Source organism: Telopea speciosissima, chromosome 11 (assembly GCF_018873765.1).
Source record: "Telopea speciosissima isolate NSW1024214 ecotype Mountain lineage chromosome 11, Tspe_v1, whole genome shotgun sequence".
NCBI classification, from domain to species: domain Eukaryota; kingdom Viridiplantae; phylum Streptophyta; class Magnoliopsida; order Proteales; family Proteaceae; genus Telopea; species Telopea speciosissima.
This window is the reverse complement of record NC_057926.1, coordinates 11,247,928-11,266,223: the sequence shown is the minus strand read 5'-3', so window position 1 is coordinate 11,266,223 and position 18,296 is coordinate 11,247,928. Positions and strand designations below refer to the sequence as shown.

At 43.7% G+C, this 18,296-nt stretch overlaps 2 protein-coding genes across 2 annotated transcripts; both read left to right on the top strand.

The window, feature by feature from the left end:
• The first annotated feature begins 2,971 nt into the window (after positions 1-2,971).
• On the top strand, positions 2,972-5,931 carry LOC122646644 (cinnamoyl-CoA reductase 1-like). The gene is made up of 4 exons (XM_043840237.1): positions 2,972-3,186; positions 3,278-3,432; positions 3,510-4,048; positions 5,635-5,931. Exons 1-4 carry the CDS (start codon positions 3,054-3,056, stop codon positions 5,816-5,818), a joined length of 1,011 nt encoding a protein of 336 aa, XP_043696172.1. The 5' UTR covers positions 2,972-3,053; the 3' UTR covers positions 5,819-5,931.
• A 9,764-nt stretch (positions 5,932-15,695) lies between these two features.
• Positions 15,696-16,508, top strand: LOC122644782 (uncharacterized mitochondrial protein AtMg00810-like). The gene has a single exon (XM_043838166.1). It carries the CDS (start codon positions 15,696-15,698, stop codon positions 16,506-16,508), a length of 813 nt encoding a protein of 270 aa, XP_043694101.1.
• The last annotated feature ends 1,788 nt before the right edge of the window (positions 16,509-18,296 follow it).

Sequence of the window (18,296 nt, the reverse complement as noted above, 5' to 3'; positions counted from 1 at the left end):
GTGCGATTTTAAGGTCCTTAATAGTCCATATTTGCCCCATTTTGTTCTTTAAGTTCCAAGGGGCTAGGGAGGGGGTGTCTTATGGTCTATTAAGGTCTTAAAAGTACCCATCATCAAAAGATTGAGGGATTTAAAGGATCAAAAGCTCAAAATCCAGATTTGGGGTTTCCTTTGATGGTTGAAACTCTAGAATCAAATAGATTAAGTAGAAAGTCAAAATAGAGGTCCTAATAGGACTATACCACATTAATGGAGTCCCAAAAACACAGCTTAGGCTAAACCATTTGGTTCCTAGAGGAACCCTAAACTCAAAACTGAAACAAGGAAAGCCATCTAAGCTCAAAACTGAAATATAGAGAGCCATCCAAGCTCAACAGAAAAAGAGAAAAGAGAAGGGAGAAATGAGGAAAGAGCACTTGGCCTACCTATTTGAGGTACACAAAGGCTGCACCAAGCAGACCCAAGCACAAGCAACCGATCCCTTCTTCTTCTCCTTCTTCTCCTCCTTGCTTCAAAGCTCTCCTCTCTCTTACAATTTAGGTTAGCTAGGAAGAAATGGGAAATGGCTAAGGGATTGCCCTAGCTATCCTATTTATAGAAAATGCCTTACTAAGGCATGTTTGGCTAGAGCCTCTTAGTTATAAATCTAGGGCCTGTTTGGGTAGGGTAGCTTAAATGTCCACTTAGGGGTTGTTTGGATAAAGTCTTTTAATGAACCACAAACACATTACCCATCTAAACTCAATTAAACTCCATTATAAACACAACTTGGCCCCAATGGGCTTCATTTTAGAATAAAGTTTGGGCCTTGTTTAGCTAAAGTCTTTTAATATCTAAAGTACATTAACCTATTTGGAGCATAACTTGGGCCCAAGGGCCCACTCAAGAGGTCACCAAAATAAAAGGGAGGCTAGGGTAGTAGTCAACCATGACAGGGCACCAACAGCACCCTCGACAATGAACATGTGGGCCCCACATAAGGTCTCACACAAAACCACCATGACAACAGCATCGGATGCTGGGTCAGATGTACGCAAGACCCTACATCCTATGCAACAGAAATGGCAGATAAAGTATAAAAAAGATCTGGGCTTGGGTCCACACCTCAAGGACTTTAAGAGGAAGGAAACAAGCAATAAAATAGGTTTAGTAACTTACCTTTTTAGCATCACGGTGAAAGGTTCACCGACAAACAAGGTAGCATAGTCTACACACCACGAGGATAAATAATAAACAAATAGGCTCTCGGGTGCGGGTATAACAGGATTTCCTTTAGGATGTTGCGTTGCATCTGGTCTTGCCATCGAGTTTGCATTGCTTCGAACTGTTCCACCGTTACATACCGTGGTGGATCTCTAGGGAGTCTAAGCTGTGAATTTTCCCTCTGGGAATCGTTCTCTTATATGATTACATCGTCCCATCCAACGTGAGGGCCTGAGGGTCCATCTTGTGCCCCATCTTGAGCGGCAGCCATGACAGCAGCGACAACAACTTTTGAGACCTTCAATTGGTTGCGGGTGTTGGTCATCGTGGTATCTTCGCAGGTTTCTTGCTCTTCGTTCCCACAGATGACGCTAAAAAATGTTGTGTAGAGAAAGAAGCGAGGTTTCTCTCTCTGCAACACAAGAGATTGTATTGGAAACGAAGAACTCTGCAAAAAGGCTCTATTGATTGATTAAGTGATCGATCCCCTTCTTATGGCACTATGGCCTCTATTTATACATGTTTCCCTCATGATTCCCTTTCCAAAGAGGTGCGAGATTGCCTTCCTTCTTCTTCGGATCATCGAGTCCTTCTAAACTTTGGATTCCCCCTTTAAGGAGTGATCTCCTCCTCAATTTTAGCCATTAGGAATCTTTCCATACATGGAGTGTGGTTTCCGTTCTTAACGACCTCAGGATTCTTTCCAAGTAACTCTGCTTACATGTCCCTCCACGTTTTCCTTGCCCCTTATGATGTAGGAGTCCTCAACGGAATATGCTTCTAGGGCCCGCACTCTACCACGTGTCACACAGTAATTGGTTAGATACATTATGGTGTATCACTCTACAACAAGATTGGCACCCTGTGAGATTATTATTTTGGCTTCATTAATTGGCATGTTTCATATTAAGATATGGGATCCTGGTGAGTTCTTATTTTCTTTAATTTCATTATCCTTGAGGATAAGGACGACTCTAAGGGGAGGGGGTGGAATGTTACGTGTTAGATGTATGGGTAGTGTAGTTGGTCAAGTGATTATTAGTGAGCGGTTATTATAAGTTATTAGGAGTTATATTATTTAAATAAAATAAATTACTAGGAGTTAGTGGTGTGTATGTACATGGAAGATGAAAGAGTTATAACCGTGTCTTGACTCGTCCGTCAAGCAAAACCCTATCCTCTCTCTCTCTCTTTCTCCCTCTTATTTCTCCCTGTTTCTTATTTTAATTTTACTTACACATAACACTGAAATGTTTGAAAATTCATTGAATCAAGAGGATGGATACTATGACCATGTAATGGATCTTGTTCTTAATAATTAGGTTCCTCCATTGGTGGTATTGAAACTGAAACCTATCCATGACAGAAAACAAAATGTAACAAAAAAATTTTTTTCAAACAATCGAGAATTAAGGATATACGTAATTTGACAAAGCAATGAAGATTAGAATTGCAAGTTTTATTCCTCTCGCCTCTCCGATTACAAAGAATTTCCAATAAAAAAAAAAAAAAAAATTTCCGTCACTGCAAATTTGAAGGACAAAAATATATTTTAAATTTCCGAAATTACCCATGATGCCAGGCAATTAGAATTTGATTATAGCATCGTGTCCCTATAAAGTTGGATTTTTTTTATAGGAGCACAATCGTCAGCCGGTCAATAACAGGTAATTTGATAATCTATGACCTCGGGTTAGGTAAGGATTTTGTCCTATAAATAAGGGACACAGCCGTCGTACTCTGCATTCCCCAACTCTTACCGTTTCTGCTAATCTGTCATATCTTCGTACTCCTCGTATCTCTTCCGGTCTCGTCCTTCGCCGGAAAAAGAAACCGGCTAAATTATCAAGATGCCGGTTGACGGTTCATCAGGTTACGGTCAGACAGTATGCGTCACAGGTGCCGGAGGTTACATCGCTTCATGGCTCGTCAAGTTTCTATTAGAAAAAGGTTATACTGTTAAAGGAACCGTAAGGAACCCAGGTCAGGCCTCCCTCATACTCTCCTCCTCTGTTTCATTCTCTCATGTCATGTAATAACTAAATCTCATCTGGGTTTGGCTTATGGGTCACAGATGATCCCAAAAACTCTCATTTGAAGGAATTGGAAGGTGCAAAAGAGAGATTGATCCTCTGCAAAGCGGATCTCCTCGATTACGAAGGCCTTCGTAACGCCATCGAAGGGTGTCAGGGAGTATTCCACACTGCTTCCCCTGTCACCGACGACCCAGTGAGTTAACACGATCTCTCCTTCTAATCTCTTCATTAGATCAGGTTTCTGATTTCTGATTTCTTAATTGATGTTAGGAGCAAATGGTGGAACCTGCAGTAATGGGGACCAAGAACATAGTGAACGCGGCGGCGGAAGCAGGAGTACGACGAGTGGTGATGACGTCATCGATCGGAGCTGTTCACATGGATCCAAACCGGGGTCCGGAGAAGATAGTGGATGAGTCTTGCTGGAGCGATCTGGACTTCTGTAAGAACACCAAGAACTGGTACTGTTACGGCAAAGCCGTAGCAGAGCAGACGGCCTGGGAGACGGCCAAGGAGAGAGGGGTCGACCTGGTTGTGGTTATACCGGTTCTGGTTCTTGGACCGCTGCTCCAACCAAACATCAACGCCAGTGTCATCCATGTGCTCAAATACCTGACCGGTTCGGCCAAGACTTACGTCAACTCAGTCCAGGCTTACGTGGACGTGAGGGACGTGGCACTGGCCCACATACTTGTCTTGGAGGCGCCGTCGGCCACAGGACGGTATCTCTGCGCCGAGAGTGTGCTTCATCGGGGTGACGTTGTCGAGATTCTCGTCAAGTTGTTCCCGGAGTACCCTGTCCCTACCAAGTAAGCAAAAGCAAAAGCAGCCTGTCAAATTGACTAATCTTGATCATGGTCAGGACAATGGACGGCTGTGATTTCCCTGACGGTGATACCCTTGTTAATGGGGTGAAGACAGTTTCTCCAAGATTACAAGGGACTCGATCTTCTCCAACGCGCCAACCCCTCCAAGGCATATCCGACAATTGGGAGCAGCACCTGGGCATGCATCCCAAGTGGTTCCAACCATCGGTTGGAGGGGCTGGTGCACTAGAGAAGATTTCTGTCAGTTACTTCTTTCCGTAACTAGTGTTATTGATGTGAGTAAGGAAGTAGGTGAGAGGTAAATTTGAAAAATCATATGACTTAAAAGGGACCCAAATCCTCTCCGAGTTGGGCTCACGTAATAGAACGGTTCACCCCATCAAGATGGAATCCACCCATATGGGACCCATGAGATGGATTCCATCTTGACGACTGTGAGTCATTCTCGTACACTCACATACACTCACGTATGTGAACGTGAGCTGGACTTATCCTCTCCCACCTTATTTTCCGTTACTTCTTTTGGTTACTTAGTTTTAAATACTAGGTCTTAACCCTTACATTTTCGACGCCTTAAGAGTTACAAGCCCAAAGGTGTACTTAACTCACTCGGTTGAGTACCCAAATCCTCTCTGGCACGTCAGCTCTTCCAATACGCATCTGACTAGAGGAGAGCACTCATGCACACAGTTCGAGTGCTTTCAACCATCCGATGCACACTGTAAAGGATCTCTTTTCCTATGTCAGAATTATTTCTGAGCTAGAGAATACCATCAAAGCAAAGAAATTTATAAGGATTTTCTGAATAATCCAAAGTTACAACTCTTTGGATGTGAAATGGACAAGTGGACTGAGCTGGCAGTCAACCTGAGCCTTCTCTAGTCAGGTCTCAGTATCGCTCTAGAATTGTCTTTTCTAACGTTATCTTACGTGTTGGGATTTGGTGTGTGTTTTGTGTGATTACACTTTCATCAGACAAAAAAAATTAACTTAAGGGATCTGGCTCCTCTCCAGTCCACTTGTGCGCTGGGTGGTGTTCAGTGCACATTGTGCGGTTGAAGGGCTTCGATCCACATTATTGCACACATCTCGGTGCAATGGCATGTGGATCGAGGCCTCCCCAACCAGGAGAGGAGCTCAATCCTATCTTAGGTGTATTAAGAGTCTCTAAGACTAAATTCCTCAGTTCTCACCTACCTACCTAAAGGCCAAAAGGATGTCGCTTTATGCAGTGGGATTACCCCACCTTCCCATAGATTCAAACAAAACGTGATTGTTTGGGAAGAATCCTTACCAAATGGATGGGCCCCCCTTTACCCACTAACTTCTTACCTAAAACACCAACCCACACTATAGCCTAGCGTTTTGTGGTCCTACATGGAATGATGCAAGCCCACTACAGCTTTTGACAAAACCTTACCACTCCCAGTCTCTCCTCCATCTCTTATGGGTAGTATGTTTTCTTCATTCTAATCATGAAAACGACCACTTGTGATGGAATCCATTAGTTCATTCATGCTTCATCTGAACTCTCTTTATTATTATTAATTTTTTTGTGGTGGATGCAGGTGCTCGGATGAAGTAAACCCAAGAAGGCAGCCATACAAATTCTCAAACCAGAAGCTCAAGGACCTTGGGCTTGAGTTCATCCCAGCGAAGCAAATTATGTATGAAACCGTCAAGAGCTTGCAGGAGAAGGGTCACCTCCCCATACCTACCCAGGCCAACGAACCCATTCACCTTCAATCCTGACGATCTGCTGCCTTTTCCATATCTATTTTTTGGTTTTAAATTTAAGAAATAGCTTCTTGATTTGTAATTGATTTGAAACCTACACTTAAGTTATGGAGCATTTAAGACTTTCTGTTAAAATGGAATATACATAAAAATACAAACCAAACTCATTGCTTTTTGAAAGTCAATAGGAGTTGCCTTGTGTAGAATCGTTTAAGTTTTGCTACTTGTTTTTCCAAGTTCTAATTGGTTTATGACATTCATAAGGCTTGTTGCGTCAAGAAATCGTTCGGTGGTCCCTTTGAGTGTCGTAACCTGCAGAAGGACCTGGGTGACAAAGGAGAATCGATATGGTTCCGGCCTAGGACTCTCCGATGTCTAAGTTAGATCTCTCTGAGCAAACAGCTGAATAATTGGAATTCGAGATGGGCTAATGGGGTAGAGTACCTTCGCATTTATAGTGGAGTGTGGCGGTGTAGAGAGTCTCAGTTTATGACGAGTAACCCTCATAGTAGATAGTTTCTAGGTAGTAGGATTCTTCTCTTAGTTGGTTGTCCCCCTACGGGAGGTAGAGTCCCGGTAGGGTGGATGTTCCTAGTAGATAGACATTCATACGTCTTGATGTGTTGGATAAGATCCTTGGTGCTTGAGTCCATCTGGGACTATGTTGCTGGTAGGCGGTGCCCTGTACCCATGAGATGATGTATATTTTGTTGTTGACGGTGGTAGCTTGCGAGTAGTACTTAGACTCGATCATTGGTGGTAGTAGATTGTAGTACCTAGACTTGGTCCTTGATGGTAGTAGCCCGTAGTACCTGGACTTGGTCTTTGATTGTAGTAGTCCGTAGTACCTAGACTTGGTCCTTTCCCATCCGTAGACGTGAGGTGGCTGACCTTGGGATGGTCTCCCTGCTTGGGCCGGGACACATGGCGACTTACAATTGACCGGTGTGATTTTAGGTTTATCATTTGTCCCCCACTCTCTTGGAACGGAGTGTTCAAGAGAGTAGCTTTTTCATTTTTGTATCAGTGAGGGGCTTGCTATAAATAAGCTCTTTTCGGAAGTTGTCCCCATGAATTCTTTAGTGAAGTGGGAAAGATTGTGAGTTCAAACCCTTCCCCTTGCACTTTTTGCCTTTTCTTTCCTTTTTCTTTCTTTTTGGTTATGTCTTCTTTCTTCTCTCTTCATTCTTCACTTTTCACTTTCTCTCATCTCTCTCTTGTTTTTTTGTTCTTGATGACAAAACAAACATAATTTATATTACTAGGTAATGTAGGTACAACCTAGATGTGAAGGAAAACTATCAGCCCTGTACAGTTGACAAGTTAGACTTGGCAAATGTTTAGTAGCATCTAAGAAACTAAGCAGAAATGGTAAATAAGTTCGTGAAATAGTGGAGAAAGATTGTAAAGTTCAAAATTTGAGAAGTGTGGGGTTTGAGACCCAGATGTTGGTAACCGAGATATTGTGTTGTTGTAGAGCTTTCCAACCAAACCACAACCCATACACTTCCACCTCCAGACCCATAGACGCCGCCAGCCAACCTGCATCTGTTAGGATAGTCTGACCATCTATCAAAATCCTATAAGCCCATCGAGCTAATTTAGGATTTGGTTAAAAAAATTTCTGCGACCACCAAGCCAGAGAAGTTTGAATTAAGCTGTTGACTACTAATGAGAGATGGCAATAATAAGGGAGAAGAGAGTTCATCATAAGCCTGAGTGGGGGGTGAAATATCCATGTCCGCTAACCAACGGGAAACATTGTTAAGGACCAACATAGGGTCCGCAATAGCTTTACACATAACCACCTTGTTCCTTACAAACCAAACGAAATAGCAGGTTAAAATAAAAACAGAAAAAAACCAACGCAGGGAAGCCTTATCCAAATGAAGTGTCAGGTAAAGAGGTAACCAGATCAATGAGAGATGGACCAACTAGATGCTTAGTTCTCAGTCCAAGGGGACCCAAAGCCCAGACATGCTTAGTCCAATCACAAGATAAAAAGAGAAGCCAGATGGACTCAACACTAGAGCCACAGAGAACACATTGAGGCTCGATAGCCATCCATTTCGATAGGGTGCCACGAGTTGGTATCCCTGCATATAAGACACGCCAAAAAAAGATTTTAAATCGTGGATGAATTGGTAATTTCCAAAAAAGTTTCCACCACTTAGAATGAGAAGACTGTGGGGGAGAGGAGTTAATTAGAAATTGAGCTACTCTTTTAGTTGAGAAAGTCCCATTCCTTGAGAGTATGCACCACCACGAGTCTTCATCCCCATGAAGTTTGATTTTAAGAATAGTATGCACAATAGATGGTTGAAAATCACAGGGGTCGACCAATTTAGGGACATCCCATCTACTATGAATAATAAAATCACTAACACAACTGAAATTTGGAGAAGGGAGATTTACCTGAGGCACAGCCTGTCCTGATTTAATTGGGACCCATGGGTCAAACCAACAGGATGTAGTACAGCTATTACCAATCTGTCGGAAAACAATTCTCCTCAAATCAGGAAGGACCTTTGCAATACTATTCCAGGTCCAAGAACCTCTCTTCTTCCCAACCCGGGGGTCGAAGATTGAGGAGTTTGGAAAATATTTGGCTTTTAGGATTTTGGCCCACATAGATGAGGGTTCATTTAGAAGTCTCCATCCCAATTTAATAATCATAGCTTGGTTATGGATTGATGACTTGCGGAGTCCAAGCCCTCCCACAGCCAGAGGTTTACAGATGGTGTCCCAACCAATCAACTGACCATGGGACTTAGCCTCAGTGCGATTATTCCAAAATCTATTGTAAATTTTATCCAACTCCTTATAGGTTTTCTGGGGAAAAAGAAAGTGGGACATATGATAGGCCGGTGTAGATGCCAGAACGGATTGAACCAGCACTTTCCTTCCCGCAAAGGAGAGAAGATTCGCCTTCCAAGTTGATAGCTTAGAACAGACCCTATCCACAAGGGTAGACAAGTCCTTATGCTTAGACCTAGAATGGCAAAGTCTTGTCCCTAAGTATAAAGACTTAGAGGTCATTTCCTTCATTTTTAGGAGTTTACAAAGGTGGTTTCTTCTTCCCACCTCAACATTTTTACTAAAAAAAATTTCACTTTTACCATAATTTACTTCCTGGCCAGTAATATCAGAGAAAAGGTCAATGACATATTTAATGGTTAAAAAATCATCCTCATTGGCATGGCAGAAGATAAAAGTGTCATCTGCATATAACAAATGAGAAATTTCAGGAGCAGCTCGCGCCACTTTAATCCCATGAACAAGTTAAGGTCCCTATACGCCCTAAGAAGTCTAGACAGAACTTCTATAGTTAACAGAAACATATAAGGGCTTAGAGGGCAACCTTGCCGTAAACCTCTCTGGGGAACAAGAAAGTCAAACAAGCTTCCACATAATTTAATGGAAAAGGAGGTAGTAGTCAAGAGGGCCACAATCAAAGAAATCCAGTGGGGATCAAACCCCAGAAATTTTAAAAGGTTAGACAAAAGTTGCCATTCAACACGGTCATAGGCTTTAGACATATCAATTTTAATGGCCGCAAAGCCCCCCCTTCCCCTTATGGCATTGAAGGAATTGAAAATTTCCTATGCAATGGCAATGTTGTCTCCAATTTGACGGCCGGTCACAAACGCAGCTTGGAAGGAGGAAACCAAGGAGGGTAGTAAGGGCCGAAGCCTATTCGCTAGAATTTTAGCAATGATTTTGTAGCTAACATTGCAGAGACTAATGGGCCGGTAATCAGTCACAGTTGTGGCATTAGCAAATTTAGGAATCGTACAAAAAAGTGTATGGTTACACCCTGAGGGGAGATTACCAGAGGTAAAAAAGGATTGAACAAACTAGACCACATCTTGCCAAATAAAATCCCAACAATGTTGATAGAAACAGGCCTGAAAACCATCCGGCCCAGGGGCTTTGAAAGCCCCAATCAAAAACACAGGAGCCCTAATTTCTTCCACCTCAGGGGGAAGGGACAAGTTGGTCATCGACTAGAGCGAAGGAAGGGGGGGAAAGAGGCATTCCACAAAAGAGGTGTCAAGAGGGTTGGAGGTCTGAAAGATCATAGCCAGATGCTCAGAGAATATACGAGCCATGAGCCTGGGATCGTCAACTTTATGACCCAAATCATCCACAAGGAAAGAGATAGATCTAGTCTTGATGTTTGATTTAGAAATAGCATGATAGAATCTAGTGTTACGGTCCCCATCTCTAATAAAGTCATGTCTAGATTTCTGCAGCCAGAACAACTCCTCAACCTTAGAGATCCATAAAAATTTAGATTGAAGACCCTCAAGGCAAAGCAAGTTGTCTGGGGTAGGTAAAGCATCTTCCACCAAAAGGAATTTCTCCAAGAAATGTCGCTACAGAGTGGAAATATGCCCAAACACAGATTTATTCCAAACCGAGAGAAGTCGGCCAAGGGCACTAAGCTTAACATGCAAAGGGTCAAGGAGAGTAACTGCCATTTAAGGGCACAAAAAGAGCAAAAATCAGGGTGACAAGCCCAAGCAGCCTGGTAATGGAATAACTTCTGAAAGGTTTTCAATTTAGGATTTGTTTGAAAGAAAATAGGGTTATGGTTAGAGCCAACAGAAGGGAGTTTGGAAAGGCTAGAGAGTGGGAAAGTAGAAATCTAATCAGGGGAAATCAAAGCCCTATCCAGACATTCCTTAATAAGTTTGGGTGGTTTTTGTCTATTGGACCAAGTAAAGCACGACCCAGCAGGGGTAAGACATTCAAGGTTATGATCCGAAATAAGGTCCAGAAGTCCCTGTGTGGAAGGGTGAATGGTAAAAGGCAGCCCCCCAAACTTATCAGACGGTGAGATAACTTCATTAAAGTCTCCAATTACAAGAAAAGGAGAAGGTAAAGTGTGAAGGAACTGGGAAATGCTGGCCCAAACCCTACCCCTTTTAGATGCACGGGGAGGGGCATAAAGGAAGACTATCCAAACTGTGGGTTCAAGGGCCTTAGTGACAGAAACTGCCACAAAGTGCGAATGTATGAAGCAGACAGAAGTCTGAAGATGAGGCTTGGCCAATATCCATAGCCACCCTGCTTGCCCTGAGAACCCGTACTTCCAATAGCAGAAACAGTTTGGAGCTGGGAACTAAGACATTTAAATTTTAAAGTATCATGATTCAGGCATTTAAAGTGCTGTGTGATGCAAGTCTTAGTAAACGCATTATTAATACCCCTAACGTTCCAGGACAGAATGATCATAGTGTAAAGAGACAAGGAGAAGGAGAAGGTCACAATAAAAGAAAAAATAGAACAAGCAGATGTACAGCAACAAAAGCAAAACACCAAAAGAGGAAAGAAGAAAGAAAAACAAAAAATAAAAAACCTGCGAGGAATAAAACAGCGTTTTCAAGGTTTATAATCAAGATAATACCAACACCAAGCCAGAGATAACAAAACAATAAAAAAACACACCCAATATTGTTGAAAACTAGACAGAGGAGGGTTAAGATCACTTACCTGGACCGACGAAGGAGTAGCTGGATCAGTAACAGTGAAGGCCGAGCTCAGTAGGTCAAAACAGTCAGAGGAAACAGACAACCCAGGGGGGAGGAGCAACGTCAGAAAGCCAATCCTTAACAAGAGAGTGCAACACACGAGGATCAGACGACGACGAGAGCAAAGCAGAGGTGATGGTATCTTTGAGGGCTGTGAACTCAGAGAGAGAGGCTGGACTCAAATCATCCCATGTCAGCTTGCGCTTCTTAGAAGGTGTGGAGAACTGTGAAGAACCCACGAAAAAGCTAGAACCAAAAGTAGTAGTAGTAGCGAATGATGAGGATGGGCCAGGTTGCCGCAAACCTGTCCCACAACCAAAACCAGAGAGAGGCGCAAGTAGAGGACCCCCCCGCAGTCGGCCCTCCACAGTGAGAAAGTGGTGCCTGGACAGACATAGGAGGCTCAGGAAAGGCCCATTGCAAAGCATCCGCCATTAAGAAGAAAGATGGCGTAGGTGAAGAGAACGAACCACCAAGAGGTTGAAGAACCGAAGAGTCAAAAGTGAGAGGCCTTTCAGAATCACGCACAAGAACAGTTGAAACCGTACTAACCACCAGGGGAGCGTGTTATATCTGTAGAGGAGACACTGCCGGGACCCCAGTCGCAGAACCAGTAACCGAATCCGAGATATCCATATCAGAAGAAGACCGAGACCCAAACTTAGAGGGGTCAGAGAAACCAGCCCAGCCAGAAACCAAATTTACCATTAGTGGCTTGGTGGGGACCGAGTTGTAGAAACCTAATGGAGGCAAACTAGGGTCCGAATGGCCTCTATATATGGACAATGGGAAATGTCGTGGTAGATATGACCACAGCAGAAGAAAAGGAGTCTAAGCTCGTACTTGAGTGGAACAGTGAGCAGCGTCCCATGACCATTATCAAATTGGGCCGAGATAAACAGAGGCGTCCGTTTATCAATCAGGATTTTAACCCGAGCCGTGAAAGGACGCAACCCTAGCCCGCCGGTGTAAAGAATAATTTCACGAGTGTCACCCACATCAGTCAAGGCCTAGCGAATACATGAATCCAGACGGGTATGAGATCTCGTTCAAAGACATAATACGGATCATCAACGGAATGGTCCACCAGATGCAAACACTTCTCAAACCACCATGTTGCCGAATGCATAATAGCAGCCTTGTGCTAAGGAAGACGACACTCTACAGAGAAACTACCTTTATCGAAACACTTCACCAGTAAAGCCCCGCAAGGTTCCCACAACTTCCCCAAGAAAGTACAAAATTCCTCCTTGGGTGGTTTTGGAAAACCAACCACATAGCCATGAAAGGACCAGCCACTAACAGCCTCCTTAGATTGGGTAAGGGAGAGTATTAGAGGAATGCCAGACGTGCATTGGAGATTTGTGATTAAAGGTTGATTGCTTCAATCTCGTTGATTGCTTCAATCACGTGTTCTGTATATTCACACCATTAGCTCCTCTGTACATATCTCTTTAGCTGTATGTGATTGTCTAGGATTAGTTTACCCATTTAGTTGATTTAGTTTCTTATTTTAGTTTTGTCCTTATCTCAGCCAACTGTCATGGCTTGATTTGAGGAAGGGAATTATAGTAATTGTAAAGCTATAAATAGTCACTGTCTTCATCCTAACTGATACAAGGAAAAACACCATTAATCCAGTCTCTCCATCTTCATTCTATTTCGTTTCTTATCATGGTATCAAAGCAGAGGGCCTGAATCATTTTTTTTTATAATTCATGGAGGGCTCTACAGTCTCTTCAGATCAGATAGTTTCTCAGCAAAATGACCCTTTCAAAAATCCTTATTCTCTTCACCATTCCGACAACCCTACTGCTATCCTTGTCTCTCCACCTTTGAATGGAGACAACTATGGCACTTGGGTTCGTGCTATGAAGATGGCTTTAAGAGCCAAGAACAAGTTGGGGTTCGTCGATGGATCGATCCCAACACCTTCGCTTACATCCGCTGATTATGGTCAGTGGATCCGAGTCAACGACATGATCACGTCTGGCATTCCAGGCTACTGGATCTGCAGATACTCCAAACCAAACAACAATGGGTCATGGTAACTCTCTTCTTACGGCATCTCAATATGCCCAAATTCTTGCCATTCTACAGCAAGGTAGCAATTCTCAACCCTCTGTCAACTAGCGGTGCGACATTATCCTCTATTGTCACTTCAAACAATGAATGGGTCATAGACTACGGTGCAAATGAACATATTTGTTCCCACTCAGATTCACTTAATTCCATTACAACTGTTTCTAATTCCCTCACTGTTCAATTACCCGATGGTTCACAAGTGCCCATTACCCATATTGGATCACAGCATTTTACATCTGATTTTTACCTTAATAATGTGCTACACGTCCCATCTTTCAAATTTAATTTGATGTCCATTTCCAAAGTTACAAAATCTTTAAATTGTTCAGTGACCTTTTTCCCGACTCTTGTGTTTTTCAGGACTCATCAACGAGGAACACGATTGGGTAGGACATGTTCGTGATGGGCTTTATTACCTTGATCGACCCACCAGCCTTTCTTCAGTCCAATCATCTCCTTTTGATATTTGGCACTGGAGGCTTGGTCACCTGTCATCTTCACGCTTACAACAAGTTGCGCAATCTGATCCTTCCATTGTTATTTCCAATTCTGATCTGTGTAATATTTGTCCGTTGGCCAAACACACACGGTCTCCCTTTCCCATTAGTTCTACTCATACCACCTCTCCTTTTGAACTTATACATTGTGATATTTGGGGCAAGTTTACCATTCCTAGTTTATCTGGATCTCATTATTTTTTAACCATAGTTGATGATTACACTCGTTGCACTTGGCTATACTTAATGAAATTCAAATCTGACACCAAAAATCTTTTGACTGCCTTCCTTGCCCTTGTCAACACACAATACAACTCTAGAGTAAAAATCATACGTAGTGACAATGGTGCTGAATTTTTGGACAAGGATCTCCAGACTACCTTTCAAAGTCTTGGCATTGTCCATCAAACTAGTTGTGTTGGGACCCCACAACAAAATGGGGTGGTTGAACGTAAACACCGACATCTACTTGAGGTTGCCCGTGCCCTTCGCTTTCAGAGTCACCTACCCCTCAAATTTTGGGGGGAATGTGTTCTCACTGCTGCTTATCTCATAAACAAACTTCCTACCCCTACAATTTCTGGGAAAACACCTCATGAGATGCTCCTTCATACTAAACCGTCATACGCACATTTACGGGTTTTTGGCTGTCTAGTGTTTGCTCACAACCACTCCCCCAATCGTCATAAGTTTGATCCTCGTTCTAAACCAGGAATTTTTGTGGGTTATCCATTTGGACAAAAGGGGTATCGTATTTATGACCTAGCAACCAACTCTGTGTATACTTCTCGTGATGTCATATTTCACGAAACTGTCTTTCCATTTCATGATGTATCTCCCATCACTGTGCATGGCTCACCGCCCACCTCTCCACCTGTGTTACCTGTTCCAATTGCTGATCATTTTGGCATACCATTTGACCTTCTTGATGCCACCTCACCGTCTCCAATGGCTGTTCCACCTCCCTCGGGTGACCCACCCTCACCTGCCCTACCATCACCGCCCACTGATACTCTCACCAACCCATCCCCATCCATTCCCCCTTCACCCCATGCCACCACGACACCATATGCAATTCAACCTGTTGACAACTCTCCCTGTTTACCACCACGCACTCATCGCCCTCCTAGTTATCTTCAGGACTATCAATGTAATATTGTCCACACAGGTTCCTCGTCTACATCTGACCTCGATGCAGGGACTGTTCATCCCATCTCCAACTATTTATCATATCACCAGGTATCTCCTTCTCTCTCTGCTTTTCTTAGTTCTGTTGATTCTCATAATGAGCCTACCACTTTTGCACAAGCTGTCCAAGATCCACGTTGGAGAGATGCAATGGCCGCGGAAGTGGCTGCTCTCGAACGGAATGGCACATGGACTGTCACTACATTGCCACCGAATAAAAAGCCCATTGGTTGTAAATGGATTTACAAGGTGAAATTCAAATCAGATGGAACAGTTGAGCGTTATAAAGCTCGTTTGGTTGCGAAAGGGTTCACCCAGACTGAGGGTTTGGATTATCATGAGACATTCGCACCAGTGGCTAAACTAACTACAGTTCGTTGCCTCTTAGCTATTGCTGCCATTAAATCCTGGTCGCTTCATCAACTTGATGTCAATAATGCTTTTTTGCATGGGGACCTTCATGAGGAAGTTTACATGACCCTTCCACCAGGATACTGCAAACAAGGGGATGGTCGAGTTTGCCGTCTTCAAAAATCTCTCTACAGATTGAAACAAGCCAGTAGGAACTAGTATGCCAAGCTATCTATGGCTTTGAGTGAGGCTGGGTACATCTCATCCACTGTTGATCACTCTCTCTTTAGAAAAACAGGTCCCTCCGGCTCCTCGTTTGTCCTTGTGTACGTTGATGATCTATTGATAACCGGGGATGACATTATAGAAATTACATCTTTGAAGCAACATTTGCATCGTCAATTTCAAATCAAAGATTTGGGGGACCTTCGATACTTCCTTGGAGTTGAAGTTGCAAAGACGGATCGGGGCATTTTTCTCTGTCAAAGAAAATATACATTGGACATCTTGGCCGATATGGGGATGACAGCTTGTCGACCGGCTCACACCCCCATGGAGCAACACCTGAAATTAAATCCGGATGATGGCGAATTCTTACCTAATCCTTCCACATATCGGTGTCTCATTGGCCGCCTTATATATCTCAATTTTACACGGCCGGACATCAGCTATTCTGTTCAGGTTCTAAGCCAATTCATGCACGCTCCACGTCGTCCTCATCTTGATGCTGCGCTGCATATATTACGTTACCTCAAAACAACCCCTGGTCACGGGATTTTTTTGTCCGCCCAAAGTTCTCTACAACTTCGAGCATATGCAGATTCTGACTGGGCCAGTTGCCCGTTTACTCGCTGTTCTACTACAGGATATTGCATCCTCCTTGGTGATAGTCCCATCTCCTGGCGTTCTAAGAAACAAAGCACGCTTTCGCTCTTGGCAGAATCGAGTATCGTGCCATGGTGCATGCTTCCAGAAATACAATGGCCGCTTTATCTCCTAATTGACTTAAGAATTCCCCACCATCCACCAGGTGCCACTTCTTTGTGATAATCAAGCGACTTTGTATATTGCGGCCAACCCCGTCTTCCACGAACAGAACCAAGCACATTGAGTTGGACCGTCACTTTATTCGTGAGAAGATTCAACGGGGCCTCATTCGTACAGCTCATCTTTCCACTACCAATCAACTAGCAGACGTATTTACCAAACCACTGGGCCATGCACGTTTCAAAGAACTTATTCGCAAGTTGGGTGGGTTGACATTTTTTCAACCCCCTCCAACTTGAGGCGGGTGTTAGAGGAATGCCAGACGTGCATTGGAGATTTGTGATTGAAGGTTGATTGCTTCAATCTCGTTGATTGCTTCAATCACGTGTTCTGTATATTCACACCATTAGCTCCTCTGTACATATCTCTTTAGCTGTATGTGATTGTCTAGGATTAGTTTACCCATTTAGTTGATTTAGTTTCTTATTTTAGTTTTGTCCTTATCTCAGCCAACTGTCATGGCTTGATTTGAGGAAGGAAATTATAGTAATTGTAAAGCTATAAATAGTCACTGTCTTCATCCTAATCGATATAAGGAAAAACACCATTAATCCAGTCTCTCCATCTTCATTCTATTTCGTTTCTTATCAGAGAGGCTGCGGTGAATCTTGGATTCCCAGATAGCGAAATGTGGAGAACGGCCATCTACGAAATGAAAGTTAGGCCGAGATGATCTAGAACCATGACGAGAATCAGACCGGGAACTGGAAGCCCTCGTCGTCATAGAGGATCAGAGCCTGAGAAGAAACAGACAACGAAATTAGGGAGGCAGGTAGCACAGCAAAACAGTGAGTAAAAACAACAAAGGGACGCTCCAAAACAGTGAGCAAAACCCTAAAACCACGTTGTCACCCATAATGGGATGGCAAACCACGCACACAGGCTGCCACAGAAAGCACAGCTCCACCAGCAAGTCGTCACCACTTGTGACAAAACAGGCGAACCAAAATAGGAAGCAGAGAAACGAAGGGGGGAGCAGCCACAGGCACCAAAGAAGAAAAACCACCAAAACAAGGAAAGAAAAGCGGGGAGAAATGGACGAACGCAAAAGGGAAAGTAAGACTTAAAAGGAGAGACAACCACTGAGTCAGCCGTACACTGTCACTGCCAATACCCTCTCGCCGTCCTAGGTAAGTGAGGGGAGGGGAAGAGAAGAAGGCACTCGAATCAAAAATTTACTTACCAATAAAAAAGGAAGAAAAAAACGTAGTGGGAGTAGGGAAAGGAACAGCCTAGGGGTACACAACGCATGTGACTTGTGAGAGCCAACTTCACCCCAATTGGAAGCATTTGGTATTAGGGTTACTCGTCTCTTACTTTTTTTCTTTTGCTTTTTAAGCCTTTCTCTCTTGCTTTGAACTTAATAACTATTTCTTGTGCCCTCCAAGTGTTTATTCTTGGGTCACAATGAACAGTGTGACCTCTTTCTTGCCTCCTTGCTCTCCCCTAGTCTCTCCTTTTCTTGGCCATTAGCCCTTGGTCTACTTGGTAGCTTGCCCAGTCTTGACCTACTTAGTGTTGCTTACTCTTAATCTTGATCATGTTTGCGGTCCCAGCCACGAGCTTGTCGCTTCCTTGCGTCTGTGTCGCCTCGCCCCCTTCTTCGCCTGTCTCATGCCTCACGCCGGTCGATCTCGCGGTCTCGTGCCCATCAGCGTCGTCCGTGCCTGTCCGGTGGCTTATCTACGCCCATCTACACCAGTTTGTGCCTATCCGTGCCACCCGCGCCCTTTGGCACCCATTGGGGGTCGTCTATGCCCGTCCGTGGCTTTCGCACCTATCGGCGCC

Excerpts from the sequence above, each read along its gene's own strand:
- LOC122646644 (XM_043840237.1), top strand. The coding sequence starts at position 3,054 with ATGCCGGTTGACGGTTCATCAGGTTACGGTCAGACAGTATGCGTCACA. Across the intron at positions 3,187-3,277 it reads AGGAACCGTAAGGAACCCAG|ATGATCCCAAAAACTCTCAT; the intron begins GTCAGGCCTCCC and ends TATGGGTCACAG. Across the intron at positions 3,433-3,509 it reads CCCCTGTCACCGACGACCCA|GAGCAAATGGTGGAACCTGC; the intron begins GTGAGTTAACAC and ends AATTGATGTTAG.
- LOC122644782 (XM_043838166.1), top strand. The coding sequence starts at position 15,696 with ATGGCTTTGAGTGAGGCTGGGTACATCTCATCCACTGTTGATCACTCT.